The sequence below is a fragment of the Gobio gobio genome (genome assembly GCF_949357685.1).
Source record: "Gobio gobio genome assembly, chromosome: 14".
Classification (NCBI taxonomy): domain Eukaryota; kingdom Metazoa; phylum Chordata; class Actinopteri; order Cypriniformes; family Gobionidae; genus Gobio; species Gobio gobio.
The window spans coordinates 47,811,460-47,836,588 of NC_137107.1; the positions used below are offsets into that span (position 1 = coordinate 47,811,460).

At 43.7% G+C, this 25,129-nt stretch overlaps 1 protein-coding gene across 2 annotated transcripts; it reads left to right on the forward strand.

Moving 5' to 3' along the window:
- The first annotated feature begins 1,030 nt into the window (after positions 1-1,030).
- Positions 1,031-24,960, forward strand: LOC307136848 (uncharacterized protein). 2 transcript variants are annotated; one of them, XM_079834169.1, is made up of 4 exons: positions 1,031-1,134; positions 1,603-1,722; positions 22,703-22,819; positions 23,009-24,960. In XM_079834169.1, exons 2-4 carry the CDS (start codon positions 1,665-1,667, stop codon positions 23,728-23,730), a joined length of 897 nt encoding a protein of 298 aa, XP_079690295.1. In that variant the 5' UTR covers positions 1,031-1,134; positions 1,603-1,664; the 3' UTR covers positions 23,731-24,960. The 2 variants fall into 2 exon arrangements, with proteins under 2 accessions (XP_079690295.1, XP_079690294.1); XM_079834168.1 differs by lacking the exons at positions 22,703-22,819; positions 23,009-24,960 and adding exons at positions 12,025-12,144; positions 12,243-13,457.
- The last annotated feature ends 169 nt before the right edge of the window (positions 24,961-25,129 follow it).

Below are 25,129 nucleotides of genomic sequence, written 5' to 3' on the forward strand. Positions count from 1 at the left end.
GAGTTTCACTCACAAAAGCTCTATCGATGATCATCTGCGCCGTCACTCTGGAGTGAGATCATTCAGCTGTGATCAGTGTGAGAAAACATTTGTTGTGGCATCAAGCTTAAGACAACACCTTAAAGCTCATACTGGTGTGAAGCCTCACTTTTGTTCTTTTTGTGGAAAGAGTTTTGCACAACTGAACTCTTTAAAATTTTTTTACATAGGACACTATTAACATGACTATATACATGAAACCATTCAGAAAAATTTGGGCACAAATGGGTTAAGTGACAAAAGCTACATCGTGTACCTTTTAAACTGATTTAATTCACTGTTTATCAGACTGTGATTATATTTTTGTTGAATCTAAATCGGACAACTAAAGTTTTCACTAAACACTGAATTTTTCAACTAAATATCCAAATAAAACTAATAAGCAAACTAAATTAACCATATCAATTTAATTACTGATCTAAAGCCCACATTGTCACTGTATGATAATTGAAATGAGCTGATGACATCACCATTTTCTCCGGAGCGGCTGTTCAGCTGAATAAAATTCTGTTGCATTATTGTCCCGTTTAACACTGTGAAGCTGCTTTGAAACAATCTGCATTGTAAAAAGCGCTATATAAATAAAGTTGACTTGACTTGACAACTTGCGTTGAGCTGCTCGGACAGAACTGGAGTTCTGAATGTTTAAGGTAAAACTTCATATTCTCTTAATAACTCTCACATTTTTATTTCTAAGTAATACATGTACTATAACTTTAAAATGAAGTCAATATTTATATTAAAGCCAACAACATCAGTAACACACAACAGTTGAAGGAGTCCAGACGGTAAATACAAATGCTCAAAAGTTTGAATCTATCCAACAATTATCTATTGGTTAAACAGCTGTTTCACAAATAAGATGTTATTTCTAAATCAATATAATTCTAAATAAATAACAGATTTTGTTGTTTTTTGTCCTATAATCTATGAAGGTTATTTAGTAGTGATTGTTTTCCGCCAGTGGAGGCGCTCGAGCAACCGATGCACCGACACACATCGAGAATAGAAGAAGAAGAGAAGTGAGCAAAGAACATAAACATGAGAAGTGGAACACAGCCGTTCATTCTGCTCTAAATCTGATGTTTTCACACTGTGAGTACATTCATTTATCATTTATTAGGAGAAATCTAAATCCAAACGACTAAACTAGTCGGTTCATTTAGTGAATCACTCAGAAATTAATCGAAATGAACCGAGTGATGTTGTTACAAGAAACGTAAACTCGTTACTGTTTTTCACATTATAATTTGTGAAGATTGAGTTATGCTTTAATTTTATGTAATGTAACCTGGCAAACAAAAAGTTTTAAAACATTTTTTAATGCATGTAATCATATCTAATGTTAGAGCAACATAAAAGTCAGCTGAAGGAGTTAAATTGTTTCTAAACAGTTTGTCTTAGTAAAACACTTAAAGCTGGATAATTGAGAGTGATTGTAAGTGTGATGATCATCTGCTAAATGAGCAACAGCGACAACAATTCACACCTTCAGTCAGTGAAGCCGCTCCCACAGCCGTTCATGAGAGTTTAAATGCTGGGAATATTCCCATCTTCCCACAGGAGAAGAAGAAGCAAGCAGGAGGAATTACTCCAGGAGAAACTACAGACATACTATTGTAAAGATGGAGTTTGAGGAAGAACCCTGCAGAATAAAAGATGAAGAAACAGAGGAACAAATAGGTTGGTGTTTACTTCATTCTCTTTAATGACTGATGAGTAGGACTTAAACAAACAAATATTTTGATGATAAATTAATCTATTGATATTTTTTTTTGCCCCATATTAGTTGTCTTTAAATACTATGTACTATTAAATGAATTATTTGATAAAATGCACTTATTGTGTACATCCATTTTACTTATATTTAAAAAATACATATAACATGTAACTACAGGTTTAGTTGATTTGTAATTACATCTATAATGACACTGATGCTGATTAGGGCTGCATGATATTGGAAAAAAAAAAACTTGCATTGTGAAATTTGTTTTTCCTCTTCTCCTATATAGAATAATTAAAAATCATTATAATATAGAAAAATAAATATTGATTAAGACTTTGATTATAAATTTAATTAAGATATATACAATTATATTGAAGCAGCAGTGGATCTCAGAATCCAACCTTTCACTCCATCCACTGCACTCCTTCATGAGTTCGGCTATTTTCTGAAAGAATCGGTACAGCGTATCTGTCTTTTATAAATATGATAAATATAAATATGACTCATCAGCAGGGTTTTTCCTGGGTCAAAAATGGTCTTCGGTGGTGGCTGACAGACATGGTCATCCACACACACACACGCACAGTAAAAAGTACCCTACCCACGTGATCTGCAAGCGCAATACTGACAATACATTTTAAATAAATTCAAAGAAAGTTTGTAATTTTTGCTTATCATATTTTGATACCTTGATGATACCTTTGTTCCTAATTTTTACACTATTTACAGATAATTGTTTTGGTATATAATCATATCAATATTAAAAAGTAGTATTAAAACAAATGAACAAATAGCCTAATTTTCTGCCATATACAATTTCATAAAATTATCAGCTAGCTAATAACAACTTTGTTCTGGGTTCACCTCCAGTCTAAACTAAATTATTTATAGGCTATTTATTTTACTACACATTGTGAACATAAATAAGCTGAAAGACTGGATAATTAAAACTAACTCTAAATTGGGAGATTGGGTAAGCACACTTGTGTTCTCATTTCAGATGCGTTCAGAGTAAATGATTAAACTGATTTGTGAGTTCAGTGTTGGACAGTTCAGTTGTTCTAACCAGTCGTTAAAATGATTTGGTCATCATTTTGAGTCATTAGGTGACGAACCGGACATTAGCAGACGTGTTGTGTGCGAATCCCGTCTGTTAGAACATCGCGAAAGATTTGTCAACACACAGAAAACACTTCATAACCGGATAGGATTTGTTTCCCGTTTATTGAAAGTGTGGTTTATGTCAGCTGGTCAGAGAAGAATCAAAGTTTTTTGAGCGCAATTCACACCCAGCGGTAATTAAAGGAAAACATCGACTGATAGCGCCACGTGCAACATGGATTCGGTCTTCCGACCTTTTGATTTTGATTAACGTAATATGTGAAATATTAGAAAGCTAAGAATGCTTATTTTGAAGACAGAGAGCGTGCGAGTGGGGGAGGAGCTCTCTGCTCGTTCTCTCTGACACTCGGTTAACGCAAGCACAGCAGTCATCTACTACATCAATCATAAATCACAATAACTGATCAAATAAGGCTTTGGCGGGACAAAAATTTGTTTTGGCGGCTGCCAAATAATGTTCAATGTAGGAAAAGCCCTGTTCAGAGATATAAAGGATGCAATACTACTCTATAGGTACTCAAGATTATCATGAGACTGGCAGAAACTGTGTGTGTTGTTATGTACCCTTTAAGGGCGTTTGAACACCTGGCTCGTTAGGGGCATTTGTTTTAGGGCTGCAACAACTAATCGATAATATTGAAGAATGAAAATCATCGACAACGAATGTCATTATCGATTAGTTCCGTACCCATCATGTCTGTGAAACCGGGCCATAATGTATAGCATGAGCCACGTTTCCACCACGGGAACTTTCCCCAGGGACTAGGGACTTTGGGGTGGTACTCGGTGTGTTTCGACTGCAGGAACCGGGGTCTAAATGAAGTTCGGGGTATAAATATCCCCCTCAAAATGGCACTGCTTGCAGGGCAAAACTTTTTCACTTTTGGGATTGTTTAGGGACTCGCTGAACATGCTTATTGGTTCACGCAGCATCAGTAAACATTGTTTGCTATTCGTATCAACAGTGGAGTTAAAAAACAAACAGTGGACCGACGACGAGGTTCAGGCTTTATTAAGCTTATACAGTGAGGAAAATAAGTATTTGAACACCCTGCTATTTTGGAAGTTCTCCCACTTAGAAATCATGGAGGGGTCTGAAATTGTCATCGAAGGTGCATGTCCACTGTGAGAGACATAATCAAAAAAAAAAAAATCCAGAAATCACAATGTATGATTTTTTAACTATTTATTTGTATGATACAGCTGCAAATAAGTATTTGAACACCTGTCTATCAGCTAGAATTCTGACCCTCAAAGACCTGTTAGTCTGCCTTTAAAATGTCCACCTCCACTCCATTTATTATCCTAAATTAGATGCACCTGTTTGAGGTCGTTAGCTGCATAAAGACACCTGTCCACCCCATACAATCAATAAGAATCCAACTACTAACATGGCCAAGACCAAAGAGCTGTCCAAAGACACTAGAGACAAAATTGTACACCCCCACAAGGCTGGAAAGGGCTACGGGGAAATTGCCAAGCAGCTTGGTAAAAAAAGGTCCACTGTTGGAGCAATCATTAGAAAATGGAAGAAGTTAAACATGACTGTCAATTTCCCTCGGACTGGGGCTCCATGCAAGATCTCACCTTGTGGGGTCTCAATGATCCTAAGAAAGGTGAGAAATCAGCCCAGAACTACACGGGAGGAGCTGGTCAATGACCTGAAAAGAGCTGGGACCACCGTTTCCAAGGTTTACTGTTGGTAATACACTAAGACGTCATGGTTTGAAATCATGCATGGCACGGAAGGTTCCCCTGCTTAAACCAGCACATGTCCAGGCCCGTCTTAAGTTTGCCAATGACCATTTGGATGATCCAGAGGAGTCATGGGAGAAAGTCATGTGGTCAGATGAGACCAAAATAGAACTTTATGGTAATAATTCCACTAAAGTGTTTGGAGGAAGAAGAATAATGAGTACCATCCCAAGAACACCATCCCTACTGTGAAGCATGGGGGTGGTAGCATCATGCTTTGGGGGTATTTTTCTGCACATGGGACAGGGCGCCTGCACTGTATTAAGGAGAGGATGACCGGGGCCATGTATTGCGAGATTTTGGGGAACAACCTCCTTCCCTCAGTTAGAGCATTGAAGATGGGTCGAGGCTGGGTCTTCCAACATGACAATGACCCGAAGCACACAGCCAGGATAACCAAGGAGTGGCTCTGTAAGAAGCATATCAAGGTTCTGGCGTGGCCTGGCCAGTCTCCAGACCTAAACCCAATAGAGAATCTTTGGAGGGAGCTCAAACTCCGTGTTTCTCAGCGACAGGCCAGAAACCTGACTGATCTAGAGAAGATCTGTGTGGAGGAGTGGGCCAAAATCCATCCTGCAGTGTGTGCAAACCTGGTGAAAAAATACAGGAAACGTTTGACCTCTGTAATTGCAAACAAAGGCTACTGTAACAAATATTGACATCGATTTTCTCAGGTGTTCAAATACTTATTTGCAGCTGTATCATACAAATAAATAGTTAAAAAATCATACATTGTGATTTCTGGATTTTTTTTTTTTTAGATTATGTCTCTCACAGTGGACATGCACCTACGATGACAATTTCAGACCCCTCCATGATTTCTAAGTGGGAGAACTTGCAAAAGAGCACTGTGTTCAAATACTTATTTTCATCACTGTATGTGGAGGACGAAATCCAGTGGGCTCCTGAAAGTCGCACACAGTCCTACGTCACCGGACTAATCTTCACAGTAATTTAGACCACGATGGAAACGTAGACAGAAGCAGCATTTCCCCTGTGTGCCTCGGCACTTCTCGGAGTGGTTTTCCTCTACTAAAAGAGCAACACGGTTTGATCCTGCGTCTTTTTCAAGATGTCATTCAAACTGTGTGTTTCTGGATGCGGTTGTTTCCTGTCCTCATTTGATGGTCACGATCTCTCTCACATATAAACGTGTGAGATTGCTTTCGTGGGTGGTCCATGCTCTCTCAGGAGAGCATGGTCACGTCGGGGGGTTGTTCGTCTCACCTTTCTCGTAAGGGCTTAAGCGTTCAGCGCGGTCCAGACTATGAAACCTCAAACGGGGTTGAGTCCCTTTGCTTATTCCCTGATCTAGTGTCTTTTCTGGTGCACTGGAAAAGGACTACTTTGGCTAATAAGCCTTGGTGACCTGAGGATTACAGTGGGGCATCCCCGCCGGGTACATCTCTTCGGGCCCCCACTCCTCTATCGCATCATGAGCATGCTGAGACTTTGTTCATGGGTGGTTCATGTTCTCTCATGAGAACATGGCCACGTCTGCGCGTTGTTCGTCCTGCCCCTTTCATAGGGGCTTGAGCGTTCAGCGCGCCGTGTGCCATCGAAGACGGCCACGCTCACTGTCTCTCATGCCTGCTGGTAGCCCAGATGGGATTGCTGGTCCTCTTTTGAAAAAAGGGGGGACCTAGCGTTTCATTTGTGGCTCTGGCAGAGGACAGATGTCAATTGCTGCATCGGAGAGAGGGCTGTTATGCGCTGGAGATGATGATGCTGAGTTTCCCACTATAATAGTGTGTGCTCATGCTGAATCAGATTCAGAGTTGACAGCCTTGCTTTCCTGGGTGGCTGCCTGGATGTCCATCGGAAAAATTTAGCAGTGTGGAACTATTTGGTGTCAAAATATGGAACACCCAAAGGCCCATAATCTGTATAAATTTTTTCCCTCTCTCACTACCCTCTGTCCTGCATGCACGAGGGTAGTCCCGACTCAGGGGTTATACAGGAACTGCGTGCGGTGATGGACCTCGCTCTCCGGGTGACAGAAGTCACTGCACGCTCCCTGGGTCAGGCGATGTCCACATTAGTGGTCCAGGAACATGGGGCTAACTTGGCAGAAATGCGTGAGCCCGACAAAGTTCAGTTCCTCAACGCCCCTGTCTGTCAGACTGGCCTCTTCGGTGACGCCGCCGAAAACTCGCCCAGCAGTTCTCAGTGGCCTAGAAGTGGATGGAGGTGTTTAAAAAAACAAAAAAAACAAACAAAAAACAAAACATCCTGCCACGCGACTAGCTGCTGCCTCCACCCAGTCGTCGGCTGCAGCGCCTCCATCTGCTTGTCGCCGAGGGTGCCCCCCTGTGTCTGCCCCTGCTAAGCCAAGCAGCAGCCTCCACCCGGGCAGCAGGTGGCCGGGCGCAGGGGACGCGCCCAACCCGTCCAGGGTCCCGCGAGTCCGCTAGCAAGCACAAGGGCAAGTGGCCCTGGAACGGGCAGCCCAGTGAGATGGCAAACTGCTCGGGGAGACGGTGTCCGCACCCCTCCCTCCCCCGGGGGAGGACCGGGGGGAGAACAGTGTTTCCCCTACCATTGTTTTGGGTGGCGGCCCGACAATAAGAATTGCCTGATGGTTCAGTGCCAGCGTGAAAGACACTCGGCCCAGAGCTGCATCTTCACGGAAACTGATAATTTGCGCATGTTTAAGCCATGCCAATTTTAAATATTAAATATTCAAACTCTCAGTTTGACACTCGCGAAGTGCAGCAACAACTTACATAAGTACGGCCACGCGTCTCACAGCACGCGAATATTCACACAAAATATAGTCGGTTAGGTCTTTTAAATTAATGTAAACATGAAATTTGCCAGTCACCGCCAGCATTTATGGTCATTTTAACAAGTTTCATGGCCCACAGAATATCTAAACATGCAATATATCAAAAGAAAGAACAGACCCACTGTTTTATTCCAGCTTCATACATAATTTTTTTTAATCAACACTTGAATGTTGCAAGTTTCATGAAAAAGCAACATTTTGAGCATAAAAATGAGAATCACGTTTTTGTAAAAGACTAACGTTACGTCCGAACGATGAACAAAACACAGATGTTGTAGATCGAGTCCATCAACACCCCAAAGCTTCACAGTCCTAGAACTCGTCCTGGGTTGACATTTCATTAAATAACATTAGGCAGTTATGATTTATATTGTGTTTAATGTTGATGATCTCGTTATTTTACATATGCATCTGCTTATGATAGCGCACGTTCCTGCTTCATCAGCTTTTTTGATCAGGAGATTCTGTTCTCGTGCAGGAAATGCACTACAGCGCCCCCTATTGTATAACAGTGAACACATGGAAAGAGGGAAAATATCGTCATTGGCTATATAAATATAGAGATAACAAAAGACAAAAAAAAAAATTATTCACTCACTGCTCTTAACTGAATAACTTTTATTCTATATTTATATGCAGTGACATATAATTGTATGCAGACTATGCAGTGATATTTTCCATTTGATTACTATTTTTGTACCTGACTATCTAGTTTAGACCTACATGAAGATAACTCTGTATTTAATTTGTATATGTTTGTTCTGCTGTATTTATTTCTGCTTTTGCTCGTAATTTGATTATTTGTTCTTATTTTATTACTGACTGTCTTTAACAATATACAATTTTTTTTAGAGGATTTAGAAAATCCTAGAGTTAGGATATTAGTTTTTAGAGTCACAACCTTATTTATTAAGGTTACATGGCTCAAAAACAATACTAGGCCTATTTTATTTTATTTATCAGTTTTTTTTGTGGTGGGGCCAGTGAAAATTCTGGCAGGGCAAGTAAAAATTTTAACCACTGAAAAAAATCCTTAGCATTGAGCCATGAAATATATTCCCCCCAAAAAAAATAAAACACGGATTTGCGAGTAGTAACTTTAGTGGTAAAAATGTCGAAGAGGAATGTCGAAGGTGACGAACCTAAACCTTTTTTCTTAAAAGTAACAAAATCCGGAGACAGAACTTAAGCAAAGCCAACCTCTTTTGTGTTGTAAATAGTTGTGTGTAGGCATGTGCCGGTATCAAATTTTCTGTTGCGTTTAATTGCTGAAGCTTTTGTCACGGTATACGGTATTATCACGATATTTAAAAAAAGTTGCAAAAAAAGTGTTGTCATACTATAACAGGTTTAAAAACTTTATTATAACAAAAGAACCAAACATTTAAATACAATAAAGCAATACACAAAAATGTATAAAGTAAACAAATATTTGAAACAGATTAAAGTGCTAAAGAATTATAAAGAACAATAGGTAACACTTTACAATAATGTCTCGCCAGTTAATGCATTAACATTAACAAAGAGCGAATAGCTACATTTTTACAGAAGTTATTCTTCTTTGATAATGTTAGTTTAAAAAAGCAACTGTTAGTGTAAGCTCAGGTCCATTAAATAATAGTTACAACTTTTGATTTTAATAATGTGTTATTAAATGCTGAAATGTACATTTAACTAAGATTAATATATGCTTTAGAAGTATTTTTCATTGTCAGTTTGTTAATGAATGAACTAATGTTAAATAATGGAGCCATTTTGTAAAGTGTGTGATTGAACAACAGTCAGAACATATTCAAACAATATCTAGGGCATGTAATTTAAAACTTAAAAAAAAAAAAAAGTTTGAAAATGACTTTAAGTCTTTAAGTATTAGGTTATGTGATGACGAGCACCGGATTGTGATTACTGGGGAAACGGCTGTATTTCTGCTGTTCCATCAGCGCCCTCTGCTGTCTGAAAGTGAATGTGCACTTCAGTGCGTCTTCACGCCTTCTGCCATGTGCTCGGCTCATGAACGGTCTGTTTACATCAGTGCGCGTTCCTCTTTGACGCGTTGTTCATATTAAACGGTTGACGGGTAAAGTATTCTTAAAATACATTCTAAAAATCTGAATAATTCGTAATAAATAATTATTCACGGTATTTTGAAGTGCCCACGATAACAATATTGTGCATGTTCATTATTGCGGTATATCGTATTACCGTTTACCGGCACATGTCTAGTTGTGTGATGTATAAATAAATGTTTTTTATATTTGTTTACCAAATTAATTAATTTATTGTCTATGGCAACACCACGTATCGTTAACACTCAAGCTCCGCGACACTAGTAGTTTCGGGAATTTATGTTAATGTCCTGTCCGCGCTCTTCGCACTTATGTTGACCGGACTCAGAGCTTCAGAACCTCACAGCAGCTTTTCGTCTGTTATGGAGGCCAGCAGAAGGGAAAGGCTGTCTCCAAGCAGAGGTTGGCCCACTGGATAGTGGATGCCATCGTCTTGGGTCCCAAGACGTGCCTTGCCCGTTTGGGGTGCGAGTGCACTCCACAAAGAGTGTAGCTTCCTCCTGGGCGCTGGCTCAAGGCGCATCGCTGACAGATATATGTAGAGCTGCTTATAGCTATTTATAGCCTCCGTGTAGAGCCGGTATCTTCCCGCGTCCTCGACCCCAGTGGTCAGTAGCGCTAAGTCCCCGTTCTAGTGTCGGCTTGCAACGCCATTCCCGCCCTCTGGGCCGGATACGTGCGTCTATTCCCTCCAGTTCAGTTCCCCGGAAACGGCTAACCCTGTGAGTTCCTCCGTCACCCCTTCGGTGTCAGACGTTGCGGCCGTCTGACGCCAGGCCTGCACCCGTATGCTTGTGGAACGTGTGTGTAGGCTGAGTTCCATATATAGCGGTCCCCTAACGGCTACCCCATATGTGTATTCTCCACGGTACTAGCTACCCTACTCGGCTAGCCCAGTGTCTTTCCCTTGACAGAGCCCGCTCTGTCGTCTCTGGGTTTGTTCTTTCCCCCCTGGGACCAGGTTGGATCCACCCCAGAGACTTCCATATGTTGTACTATCCTGATAGGTTCTTCTAGTCCTTATGCGTATTTCCACCTCTCCTTCCATTGAAGGATGTGGCTCCGCAGTGTACCATCTCCCGAGACGGGCACGCTTTCCCAGCGTTATCCAATAGTCACGCTGAGTGGGTCTTGCAGGAACAGCAGTGACTGTTCTTCCCTGGAAGGGCCAGCATCCCTGGCGTGTTGGTAGGGATCCCAATTCGTCGGTCAGTTCCGACGTACATCGAACGTGACCGACTGAAAGGGAACGTCTCGGTTACGTATGTAACCCTCATTCCCTGAAGGAGGGAACGGAGACGTACGTCCCGTCGCCAGGTGCTGTGCTTCAGCTGAAGGCCCGAGCCACTTATCTCGGCTCCTCAGTTGAAAACGATATGCGGTACTTCCACTTCTGTATTTATACCCGCAACGCGGGGCGGCGCGTGGAATGCGTGAACCGCATGCCAATGTTCATTGGCTCGTTTCTATACACTCGAAGTAGATTGGTCTCTGAAAACAGATCCCAATTCGTCGGTCAGTTCCGACGTACGTCGAACGTGACCGACTGAAAGGGAAAAGCAATAACACATTTTAAGTTGAAGAGGAGATCTTTGGTTCTTAACAACAAAAACTCACATAATCAGACACTGCTGCTTTTTATATAACACATTTCCCCTTATGAATTATCATTGGGTTGTAATGAAGAGTTTGCGAAGAGAACTGTAATGAAGATAACTGTCAGTTCCGACGTACGTCTCCGTTCCCTCCTTCAGGGAACGAGGGTTACATACGTAACCGAGACGTTCTCTGTTTCGCAAGAATTCTGTACATATAGCCTTGATTCCCGTTCTTATTATACGAGTGTTTGCGTGTCACGGCAGCTGCAGATAAAGTCACAATCTCGCAGATCAAACTTGTCAATACATCTAGATGGACAAGGTCAACTCTGACCAATAAGAGGACACTTTTACTCACATGTGACTTGCATAAACACATTTTAATACGCTTGTTTGAAAGGTTGCCTTGTGAAAGCAAACCAAAACAAGAAGAAAATGCAACATTGTAAGCAATTAAGTCTTTGTTTTGGAACAAAACAAACTTCATATCTCTGGTGAACTATTCCTTTGTCTCTACTTTGACACTAGATCTCAGACGCCATGAAAGCTTTCTTCATTAGACTAGGAACTGGTGTTGCATTTTTATATTAATAATACTTGTACCATCCAATCAAGATAACAGAGCTTACGGTTTTTTTTAACAATCGCTAGGACCAATTTCTCAATACTTTGGTCTTTTTTTCTCAAAGCTCTTCACACAGGGATCACCAGAAGTCTATGTGGCTTAACTGTGGATCATTTATCATTGCTTTGGCACAAAATTATGTTCAATGATGACTTCTTTCACAACCTCTAGAGAGTGATTGTAAGTGTGATGATCATCTGCTAAATGAGCAACAGCGAACACAATTCACACCTTCAGTCAGTGAAGCCACTCCCACAGCCGTTCATGAGAGTTTAAATGCTGGGAATATTCCCATCTTCCCACAGGAGAAGAAGAAGCAAGCAGGAGGAATTACTCCAGGAGAAACTACAGACATGCTATTGTAAAGATGGAGTTTGAGGAAGAACCCTGCAGAATAAAAGATGAAGAGACAGAGGAACAAATAGGTTGGTGTTTTCCTTCATTCTCTTTAATGAGGAACATTAAGATGAAAACTTTGATAATTTGGGGTTCCCTGAATTTCTTTTCATTTCTAATTTTTTAGACGTGATGGAAGTGAATGAAGACAAACGGCTTCAGTTTCAAAAGAAGATAGAAAATGAAGATGGAGATGCAGTCGTTTCACAGACTGAAAATAATTTCACCCCAAAACAAGCTGGAAAATCTGGAGTCGAAGGATCTTTCACCTGCTCTGAATGTGGAAAGAGTTTCACTCAGAAAGGAAACCTTAAGGCACACATGAGGATTCACACTGGAGAGAAACCGTTCACATGCTCTCAGTGTGGAAAGAGTTTCAATCGCAAAAACTCTCTCAGAGTTCATCTGCACTTTCACTCTGGAGTGAGATCATTCAGCTGTGATCAGTGTGAGAAAACATTTGTTGTGGCATCAAGCTTAAGACAACACCTTAAAGTTCATTCTGGTATGAAGCCTCACTTTTGTTCTTTTTGTGGAAAGAGTTTTTCACAGCTGGAACATTTAAAAGCGCATGAGCGTATTCATACTGGTGTGAGACCGTATATGTGTTTTGACTGTGGGAAGACCTTAAATACATCCAGCAACTTAAAGATACACCAGAGAATTCACACTGGAGAGAAACCGTACAAGTGCTCACACTGTGGGAAGAGTTTCTCTCAGTCAGGACAACTAAAAAAACATGAGAGAGTTCACACTGGAGAGAAGCCGCACCAGTGCTCTTCATGTGGGAAGAGTTTCACCCAATCATCTCATCTACAGAGACATGAGAAAAAGCATATCCTGAAGTCGTCTTAGTGATCAAAGTTCATGTTTTGATCCATAAGTAAAACGTTTTATTTTTTCATGGTTCCTATGCAATATGGACAATAGGGAATTTGATTTTAGTAAATTCCAAGTCTGGTGTATTCCAAGTAATTATTTGTTTCCCTATTCTGTTTTCCTCTATTCTTAAATAAATTTGTATTTATTTAATACAATGAATGCATGAACGCATGAATGCAAACTGGCTTATAAAGGCTACACACACAAATAAAGAGAGGGAGAGAGACCAATGATAACAAACTTTTTAATTCATTATGGCATAGGCTATCTTAACTTAATTCATTTAATGGTTGTAACGTGCTGAAACATTAATATAGGCCTAATAAACATAACCGAATGACGGCACTTATTAACATAACAGTTCGACGATTACCATAAATCAACTGCTCGTAAGGCTATAGCCTTTCCACTTCATACATTGTATGTGTATTTCCTTTTAAAAAATGAGCACAAACGTAGTAAAACAATAATTTAAAAAATCAAAACAGTTAATTGATTAACTTAAGAAAAGGTTATCATCTCAACTCAAGCCATAATGATTTTAGGTTAGGCTTTAACGCAAAACATTTTGGCCCTCATTTATCAAAAGTGTGTACACCAAATTTCCAGCGTACACCCAAAACCACGGTGACTTTGAGATTTATCAATATGGACGTTGGCGTACAGCATGCTCAAATCCTACGCCAGCTCAGGAGGTGGTGTACGCACGTTTTGAGTTAGTGCGAAAATGCGCAGGAAAAACGTCTCGGTTACGTATGTAACCCTCGTTCCCTGAAGGAGGGAACGGAGACGTACGTCGGAACTGACCGACGAATTGGGATCTGTTTCAGAGACCAATCTACTTCGAGTGTATTAAAAACGAGCCAATGGACATTGGCATGCGGTGCACGCATTCCACGCGCCGCCCCGCATTGCGGGTATAAATACGGAAGTGGAAGTACCGCATATTGTTTTCAACTGAGGAGCCGAGAAGAGTGGCTCGGGCCTTCAGCTGAAGCACAGCACCTGGCGACGGGACGTACGTCTCCGTTCCCTCCTTCAGGGAACGAGGGTTACATACGTAACCGAGACGTTCCCTTTCAGTCGGTCACGTTCGACGTACGTCGGAACTGACCGACGAATTGGGATCCCTACCAAAACACCAGGGATGCTGGCCCTTCCAGCGCTCTGCCTGAGCTCGCTGGACCACTCCTAAGTTGGAGTGGGAGTCAGGGCTCCCGGCAGGGAAGGACAGTCACTGCTGTTCCTGCAAGACCCACTCAGCGTGACTATTGGATAACGCTGAGAAAGCGTGCCCGTCTCGGGAGATGGTACGCTGCGGAGCCACATCCTTCAATGGAAGGAGAGGTGGAAATACGCATCAGGACTAACCTAACCTAGGGTAGTGCAACTATGGAAAATCTCTGGGGTGGACCCAACCTGATCCCAGGGGGGGAAGAACACATCCCAGAGATGACAGAGCGGGCTCTGTCGAGGGAAAGACACGGGGCTAACCGAGCAGGGTAGCAGATACCGTGGAGAATACACATATGGGGTAGCCGTGAGGGGACCGCAACATATGGAACCCAGCCTACACACACGTTCCACAAGCATACGGGTGCAGGCCTGGCGCCAGACGGCCGCAACGTCTGGCACCGCAGGGGTGACGGAGGAACTCACAGGGTTAGCCGTTTCCGGGGAACACAACTGGAGCAAGAATAGACGCACGTATCCGGCCCGGAGGCGGGAGTGGCGTTGCAAGCCGACACTAGAACGGGTACTTAGCGCTACTGGCCCTGGGGGGCGAGGATGCGGGAAGATACCGGCTCTACACGGAGGCTATAAAATCTAGCGAACGTGTTAGGTGTCGCCCAGCCCGCAGCTCTACAAATGTCTGTCAGCGAGGCACCTTGAGCCAGCGCCCAGGATGAAGCAACACTCCTTGTTGAGTGTGCTCGCACCCCGAACGGGCAAGGTACGTCTTGGGACTGGTAAGCCAAGACAATGGCATCCACTATCTAGTGGGCCAACCTCTGCTTGGAGACAGCCTTTCCCTTCTGCTGACCTCCGTAACAGACGAAGAGCTGCTGTGAGGATCTGAAGCTTTGAGTCCGGTCAACGTAAGCGCGAAGAGCGCGGACGGGACATAACAAAGCTAGGGCTGGGTCTGCCTCCTCCAAGGCAGCGCTTGCAGGTTCACTACCTGGTCCCGGAAGGGAGTGGTAGGAACCTTGGGCACAAATCCAGGCCGGGGTCTCAGGACAACGTGAGAGTTGGCCGGCCCGAATTCTAGGCACGATTCGTCGACCGAAAGCGCATGCAGGTCCCCCACCCTCTTGATTGAGGCCAATGCGGTCAGGAGGACTGTCTTCATGGACAGGATTTTTAGCTCGACTGACTGCAGAGGCAGAGGAGGATTTAGTCTCCTCGCACCTCTGAGGAACCTGACGATTAAGTCGTGCTTACCAACGGATTTACCGTCTACTGCATCGTGATACGCCGCTATTGCAGCGACGTACACTTTGAGGGTGGAGGGTGACAGCCGCCGCTCCAACCCATCCTGCAGGAAGGAAAGCACAACATTAATCGAACACTTCCGGGGGTCTTCCTGGCGGGAAGAGCACCGAACGACGAACAGATTCCACTTCAGAGCATAGAGGCGCCTCGTAGAGGGGGCTCTAGCTGAAGCGATGGTATCTACCACAGCTTGTGGTAGGCCATCTAGAACCTCCGCGTCCCGTCCAGGGACCAGACATGGAGTTTCCAGAGGTCTGGACGCGGGTGCCATAGAGTGCCCCGTCCCTGAGAAAGAAGGTCCTTCCTCAGGGGAATCGGCCAGGGAGGGGCTGTCGCGAGGAGTGCAAGTTCGGGGAACCAGGTCCGGTTGGGCCAAATAGGGCGCAACTAACAAGACCTGCTCCTCGTCCTCCCTGACCTTGCACAGAGTCTGTGCAAGAAGGCTCACTGGGGGAAACGCATATTTGCGTAGGTCCCGGGGCCAGCTGTGCGCCAGTGCATCTATGCCTAAGGTACCTCCGGTCAGGGAGTAGTACCACTGGCAATGGGTCGACTCCGGGGAAGCGAACAGGTCTACCTGTGCAACCCCGAAGTGGTCCCATATCAGCTGGACGCTCCGGGGGTGGAGTCGCCATTCGCCCGGAGGTGTCGACTGACGAGAGAGCTCGTCGGCTGTCTGGTTCAGCGCACCTGGGATGTGAATAGCACGAAGTGACCTCACAAACTTCTGACTCCACAGGAGGAGATGGCGGGCGAGCCGGAGCATGCAACGGGAGCGTAGACCACCCTGTCGGTTGATGTACGCAACGGCCGCAGTGCTGTCCGAACGGACCAGTAAGTGTTTGCCCTGGAGCGGTTTCTTGCACCGGGCCAGGGCAAGCCGTACCGCCAAAAGCTCTAGGCAATTGATATGCTAACGCAGTTGGGGTCCCGTCCACAGACCCGAAACCACGTGCCCGTTGTACGTGGCCCCCCAACCCGTGGATGAGGCATCCGTGAAGACCACAGCATGCCTCGACACCTGTTCTAAGGACATACCGGCCCGGAGAAACGAGGGGTCTGACCACGGGTTGAAGGTTTGGCGACAGTAAGGAGTCACTTGGACCCGGTACTGACCGCTGTGCCACGCCCATCTCGGGACTCGGTCGTGTAACCAGCGTTGAAGCGGCCTCATATGAAGCAATCCGAGCGGCGTTACCGCGGCTGCGGATGCCATATGCCCCAGGAGCATCTGAAAAAGTTTCAGTGGGGCCGCTGTCCTGCCATTGAACGTATTCAAGCAGTTCAACACTGACCGGACGCGCTCTGGAATGAGGCGCGCTGTCCGGCTGACCGAATCTAGCTCCATACCGAGATAAGAGATCCTCTGCACGGGGCAGAGTTTGCTCTTCTCTCGGTTGACCCAAAGTCCCAACAGGCTGAGGTGACTGAGCACCATGTCCCTGTGTTCGCACAACTGCTCTCGAGACTGGGCGAGTATGAGCCAGTCGTCGAGATAGTTGAGTAAGCGAACGACGCGTTCTCTGAGCGGAACAATGGCTGCCTCGACGACCTTCGTGAAGACGCGAGGCGACAGGGACAGCCCGAAGGGCAAGACTTTGTACTGATATGCCCTCCCCTCGAACGCAAAGCGCAGGAACGGTCTGTGTCGAGGAAGGATAGGAGACATGAAAGTACGCGTCCTTCAGGTCGATCGCTGCGAACCAATCTCGGGGACGGATGCATTGGAAAATGCGTTTCTGCGTTAACATTTTGAACGGAAGCTTGTGCAGGGCCCGATTCAGAATGCGCAGGTCCAAGATTGGTCTTAACCCACCCCCTTTCTTGGGTACAATGAAGTAGGGGCTGTAGAACCCCGACCTCATATCGGCAGGAGGAACCGGCTCGACCGCGCCCTTCGCCAGCAGGACATCGATCTCGGACCGCAAGACATGGGCATCGCTGCTCCGCACGGAGGTGAAGAGGATGCCCCTGTACTTGGGAGGCCGGCGTGCGAATTGAATCGCATAGCCGAGTCTGATGGTACGGATGAGCCAGCGAGACGGCCTGGGGAGACCTAGCCAGGCCCCCAGAGACCGAACTAGCGGGATCAACGGCACCACAGACGTACCCGGGGTGGGGCAGCGAGGTGGAGTATTCAGACCCGACTCGGGAGGCCCGGAGGCGGCCCGGAGTGTTGCCTGAATACTCCAGGTGGGGCAGAGAGTGGGTGAGAAGGCCCGGGGGCGTCCTCGGTGCCCAATCTGCTGCCGCCTGGCGAGGGGTGAGAGGGGAGGAAAGGAGTGGCAAGGCCCGGGGGCGTCGCACACTGCCAACCTGTCCCTCTCTGGGCTCAGGGAGGGAAGAACTGCTCTGAGAATGTGGGTACCGCTGGACTCCGGGGAGCCAGCGGCAGGACCGAAACCAAAAAAATATTCTCCCCCCCGGTCCTCCTCCGGGGGAGGGAGGGGTGCAGACACCGTCTCCCCGAGAAATTCCTCTCTCGCTGGGCTGCCCGTTTCAGGGTTGCTTGCCCTTGTGCTTGCTAGCAGGCTCGCGGGACCCTGGACGGGTTGGGCACCTCCCTTGCGCCCGGCCACCTGCTGCCTGGGTGGAGGCGGACGCAGGGTGGCGCCCTCGGCGACAAGCAGATGGAGGTGCTGCGGCCGACGACTGGGTGTAGGCAGCAGCTGGTCGTCGGGGCAGGTTTTTATTTTTATTTTTTATTATTATTATTATTTTATATTTTTTTTGCCACCTCCGTCTGCTTCTGGGCCACCAAGAACTGCTGGGCGAAGTTCTCGTTGGCGTCGCCGAAGAGGCCAGCCTGACAGACAGGGGCGATGAGGAACCGAACTTCGTCGGGCTCACGCATATCTGCCAGGTTTAGCCCCAGCTTCCTGGACCACTGGTGTGGACATCGCGTGACCCAGGGAGCGTGCAGTGACTTTCGTCACTCCGGAGAGCGAGGTCCATCACCGCACGCAGTTCCTGCATAACCCCTGGGTCGGGACTACCCTCATAAGCACTCAGAGGGAAACGCCCAGCGAACCAACAGTTTCACTTCTGGTCGCGACCACCGCTGTACAGCACCGTCACACCGACACAGGAACAGGTAAGCTGATCTTCTCTCGTAATGTCTTGAAACTCGTTCGTAGAACACACTCTTCGCAGGAAGCATGAAAGCTCGGCTCCGAAGTTGAAAGCAATATGCGGTACTTCCACTTCCGTATTTATACCCGCAATGCGGGGCGGCGCGTGGAATGCGTGCACCGCATGCCAATGTCCATTGGCTCATTTTTAATACACTCGAAGTAGATTGGTCTCTGAAACAGATCCCAATTCGTCGGTCAGTTCCGACGTACGTCGAACGTGACCGACTGAAAGGGAACAATTCCTAACACCACAAAACGCACTGACAAAGATATGCTATATTATGACCCACTGTAAAAAAACAACAACAACAACAACTAAAGCCCTATTTGCACGGGAAGTAGGCTATTATCTGGGGACCTCGTGTGATTTAGAAATGACTCCCCCACATCTGAGTTTTGCGTGGCGCATTCGCACAGGATAAGCTGTGATTTTACTCGAATTTACTGACTTATCTCCCGGATATGATGTAAAGACTTGAAAATGTTTTTTCGTTATAGATATAGCTGTATGAAACTATAAACAGTCGTATCGATATCATTTTGATTGTTTTATAGTAATACAAATAATTTCGTTCAGTTAGAGAACAGGCGCAATTAAAAACGTAACTGAGCAATAACAATATACGACGGAAGATTCAGTTTCAAAGCTAAATGTAAAAGTGCCCATTTAAGCGAGTTGTTATTATACTATTCTGTTTTTGTGTTTTTCATTAAGAATAATATTAAACACACCATTCAAGCAATTTACTCCCAAATTGCTCATTCTAAAGTGAAATTATCCGCGCGGCCACATGGGAATTCATAACGGTGCGCATTATATGCAGCCTAGCTCCATTCTTCGTGAAAGATAAAGATAGAAATGCGCACAGGAAACAAAAACCTTGCAAATATTATATACGATCCGCCTAATCCCGGCAAATCACAGGATGCCGATTCGCACGGGACTATGTTATCACAGGACCTCGGTGTTTGGCGAAATATGGTAGGTAATTTGCGGGGGAATTTTTACTTTAAATATTACAGACATGGCCGATTCGCACAGGATTAAGATCACAGACATTCTCTGCAATTATTACAAATCACCAAAGGTCCTCAGATAATACTAATCCCGTGCGAATAGGGATAGTAGCCTAATTATAAACTTAAGTGTTTATTTTTGTGCAACATGGACTTCAATGTTTAATTTGTGTGACTTTACCAAAACATTTGATATGTAGGCATATGTATTCCTCCAGTTGCGAGCCTGTGCGCTTTACTTGACGTTGGTTAGGCCCGGCAGCTGCGCACGGACTGGGACTGAAAATAATTCAGACTGACAAAATAATAAAAATGACATTCTTCTTCTTTTAACTAATAATAAAATAAATAATAAAAATAACGACATTCTTCTTCTAAATAACAATACGTATCATTAATAATACAATTCATAATAATAATAAGAAGAATCTTACAAATTGTCATGCAATTATTAATGTGAAATGGTAGGCTACTCCACATCACATCATCATCACTATTGTACACCCCAATACATGTGACGTGATACGAAATTAAATGCTAATTATTTCAAAACACGTGCTGTAAAATAATGTATTGTGATAGGTAATTTCTCATCCAAACAGCTATTTAAACTGGATTTCCACCGTACACCTTTTTGTGGGCGCCTTTAATCCCACTCTTTAAACTCCCAAATAAAACAATTTAGTTTTTTTTTTTCCACTTCCCCGGTGAGGGGTCTCGATCTCCACGTCAGAGAAGTTTCACTTCTTTGCCGTCTTCCATGTGTCCATGCCGTAAAATGAGGGCGTGGGGGAGGCGGAGACTTGAATATATAGGGGCGTGTTATTCGAATGACGATCGTTTTCAGCCGCGGCATTTATCAAGGGCAGGTTTTGCGTACGCCTGGATTTCAGAGGTGCATAAATCAGGCGGTGAGAGGAGTGTAAGCATAATCTTACGCCAACATATACGCCCGTTTCTACGCAAGATTGATAAATGAGGGCCATTGTGAACCGTTTGAATGTAGGCTAAACACTAACAGCACTAATGTGAACTTGAATTTGAACTTATGTCTTCATAAGTTGGTCATAACAATATAACCTCATTTTTATTCAAAAAAATGAGCATGTTCACATGTTCGGGATGAAGACGGGAGCGCAATCTATTCACAATTAGTCCGGCCGCAGAGAACGCTCTCTCTGATGGCACAGACGTCGCGGGCACACACAAGTAAGCCTTTGCTAATTTGGCCAGTCGGGGGTATTTGTGGTCGTTGGTTTTCCACCAGTTCATGGGGTCGACGTGGATGGGTGGGCACATATCCTGGCAATACTGATTTTGTTCAGTTGTGTCAGACTTGTACGTTATAGTCCTCACCGAACAGGACTGCGATCGCAGACAGCGAATCACTTTGCGGCTTTTGGCCAACGGTTGTGTTTCAGCCGATCTCTTCCTCACTCTATGAGTTGTTCGAGATGAGATCACACACCTTGGTCTGCACAGCGCGCTTAATTTCCGCAGTTGCGAACCTCAGGGGTTTGTGTCTAGGATCTAGGAAGGATGTGACGTATGCAACCTTGCAAGCGCTGCTGACATCTGCTGGTGCAAGTCGCTGCTCCAGTGACGTAAACACTGTTTGCTTGAACTGAGAGACTTTGGGACTGATTTACAGAAGCCCTCTGATGTTACAGCATGAGGTTTGGCACTGATGGTCACCATTGTTGAGAATCATACGCTGATGTGATAGAGTAGTTCAAAGTTTTTGATCAGAACAACTTTTAAAAATCCCTCTGATTATATTGAATATGTCAGCTCTTATGCTGTAATCTATAAAGTAAACCTAAAGATTAAGCTCTAAATGAGATCAGTGATTCAGGTCCAAACATAATCAACAACACCTGATCACATTTTCTATTGGCTCTTCTGGCTTTTATAACTCCATTACAGCAGCCACACAAAATCTAATGTTCAAAAGTCAAGAATCCAACTAAAGCAAACACCTATCACCATAATGGTGACTTAAAACTGGCCACTCTTTCCTTGAGTAATTCTAAGGTGTTCATCACTAATGGTCAATCCTCACTCAATTAATCACTAAATTATCTTATTACAACACTACTTTAGAGTTCATTTTAACACCCTGGAGTTTTTGCTGTGTCATGCATCAAATCTGTTCTGAAGGTCCATATAAAGTTCTGGAGTGATCATGTATTTTAAGCGTAAGTTAGCATCACTCTGGTTCCCTCGACAAAAAGCCAATAGGATTTCTCCATTGGCTTTTGGATTATTGCAGAAATAAACTCTGTGACCAACAAAAGTTTATGATTCTTACACATTTTGTTCATCATAATATCTTAACAAATGAACAACATCCACAATGGACGCGCGCTCTCGTTTCATTTAAATGCAAAATGCATCTCCGTTATATTAATTATACTTGTACCATTCAATCAAGATAACAGAGCTTACAGGGTTTTTTTTAACAAACGCTAGGACCAATTTCTCAATACTTTGGTCATTTTTCAAAGCTCTTCACACAGGGATCAACAGGAGTCTATGTGGCTTAACTGTGGATCATTTATCATTGCTTTGGCACAAAATTATGTTCAATGGCGACTTCTTTCAAATTACATGAAGGCTTTTCTCTTTGACACAATAACCACCAAAATATTACAACCCCTTGTCCAGGAAAGTTGGGACATTTTGTAAAACGCAATAAAATCGTGAATCTGACAAAAGTACAAAGAAAAAAAAAATAGGTTTCACTTATTTTAAGGTGACAGTTGCTTGGTACTTCCTCAAATAAGTACTGAGTAATGTATACTTGAGTTGCGGTTACGGTTAGGGTTTGGTTTTGGGTTAGTTACTTGTATTTATGAAAAATGCAAATCATGAAATTGTTGCTAAATGGCTATTAGAGCAAAACTTTTGCACCTGGATAATTGAGAGTGATTGTAAGTGTGATGATCATCTGCTAAATGAGCAACAGCAACCACAATTCACACCTTCAGTCAGTGAAGCCGCTCCCACAGCCGTTCATGAGAGTTTAAATGCTGGGAATATTCCCTTCTTCCCACAGAAGAAGAAGCAAGCAGGAGGAATTACTCCAGGAGAAACTACAGACATACTATTGTAAAGATGGAGTTTGAGGAAGAACCCTGCAGAATAAAAGATGAAGAGACAGAGGAACAAATAGGTTGGTGTTTTGCTTCATTCTCTTTAATGAGGAACATTACGATGAAAACTGACATATAACAATACATCTAAAATTATACTAGCATTCAACTAGGTTTTGTGCAAAATTGAGATTTAAAACAATATTTATTTTTGTTTCTTTTTTGTCCTTCTTTTTTTGAATTATGGGAATTTAATATGTTGATTTTAGACCCGGTGGAAGTGAATGAAGACAAACAGCAAAAACTTCATCTCACAAATGAAGATGGAGATGCAGTCGTTTCAAAGACTGAAGAGAATTTCACACAGAAACAAGCTGGAAAAACTGGAGTCAAAGGATCTTTCACCTGCTCTGAGTGTGGAAAGGGTTTCATTCAGAAAGGACACCTTAATAAACACATGAAATATCACACTGGAGAAAAAATGTTCACATGCTCTCAGTGTGGAGAGAGTTTCACTCGGAAAAGCTCTCTCAAAGTTCATCTGCGCCGTCACTCTGGAGTGAGATCATTCAGCTGTGATCAGTGTGAGAAAACATTTGTTGTGGCATCAAGTTTAAGAAGACACCTTAAAGTTCATGCTGGTGTGAAGCCTCACTTTTGTTCTTTTTGTGGAAAGAGTTTTGCACAACTAAACTCTTTAAAAGTGCATGAGAGTATTCATACTGGTGTGAGACGTTATGTTTGCTCTGAATGTGGGAAGAGCTTTATTACATTAGACAAATTAAAATCACACCAGAGAATTCACACTGGAGAGAAACCGTACAAGTGCTCGTCATGTGGAAAGAGTTTCACTTGGTCAGCAAACCTGAAAGATCATGAGAGAGTTCACACTGGAGAGAAGCCGCACCAGTGCTCTTCGTGTGGGAAGAGATTCACCCAATTATCTCATCTTCAGTCTCATAAGAAAAAGCATTGCCCGTCTGCAAAGTGAGTTCAGATCCATAATTTGATATTCAGATTAAGCAAAATAAGGAATTGCCTTTAATACAGAAATGTAATCTAACATTAGTAGACAAAATTCTCTGGTCGGATGAAAAAGATTAAACATTTTGGCCTGAATGGCAAGCGTAATGTCTGGAGGAAACCAGGCACCGCTCATCACCTGGACAACACCATCCCTACAGTGAAGCATGTGGTGGCAGCATCATGCTGTGGGGATGTTTTTTAGCGGCAGGAACTGGGAGACTAGTCAGGATTGAGGGAAAGATGAATGCAGCGATGTACAGAGACATCCTTGACGAAAACCTGCTCCAGAGCGCTCTGGACCTCAGACTGGGGCGACGGTTCATCTTCCAATAGGACAACGACCCTAAGCACACAGCCAAGTTAACACAACTCTTTGAATGTCCTTGAGTGGCCCAGCCAGAGCACAGACTTGAACCCATTAAAAATCTCTTGTGATCTGAAAATGGCTGTGCACCGACGCTCCCCATCCAACCTGATGGAGCTTGAGAGGTCCTGCAAAGAAGAATGGGAAAAACTGCCCAAAAATAGGTGTGCCAAGCTTGTAGCATCATACTCAAGAAGACTTGAGGCTGTAATTGGTGCCAAAGGTGCTTCAACAAAATATTGAGCAAAGGCTGTGAATACTTATGTACACTTTTGTGCATTTTTTTCCCTCTTTTTTTTGTTGTTGTACTATTTCCCAAGATCTCAAACAAACTTCTTTCATGTTGTCATTATGGGGTATTGTTTGTAGAAATGAGGAAAAAAATAATGAATTTAATCCATTTAGGAAAAAGTGAAGCGCTGTGAATACTTTCCGGATGCACTGTATAATGAATAGACATAATTTAGCTTACATTATCAGCTATAAATAAATCCAGAATAAATCCAGAGTATGGGACTCGTCACTTTCACTTTTCATGTATTTCACTTTTCATGTATTTCTATGTACATTTTAAGAGGCGATTCTTCTCGTAATATGGACTCATGACAAACTCATCACTGAGTGAAGATGAAATTGCTCAGGAAAAGTGTATGTGTTCAGTCACTGTGGCAGTGTTACATACATAACATGCTTGTTTTACAGCTGCTATCTAGTAGTTAAGGTTTAATATTATTTTAGTTTTTACTCTGTGGTTATACTTTGTATTTTGACAAACAAATTTGGTTTAAAACGTAATAAAATGCAACTGTGTCACGAGTTGTGACAGCAATCAACCACTTACGTTTCTGTGGTAAACCTACAGCTCCTGCACTGGGACTCAAGCAGCTGCGTAGCTTGTTTAAGGGAATGGCGAAAACCATTTTTAGAGCAGCAGCGAAAATGTAAAAGTAGCCTATATAAACTTAAATATATCCTTTTATTGAAACTGGTGCTCTGCTTA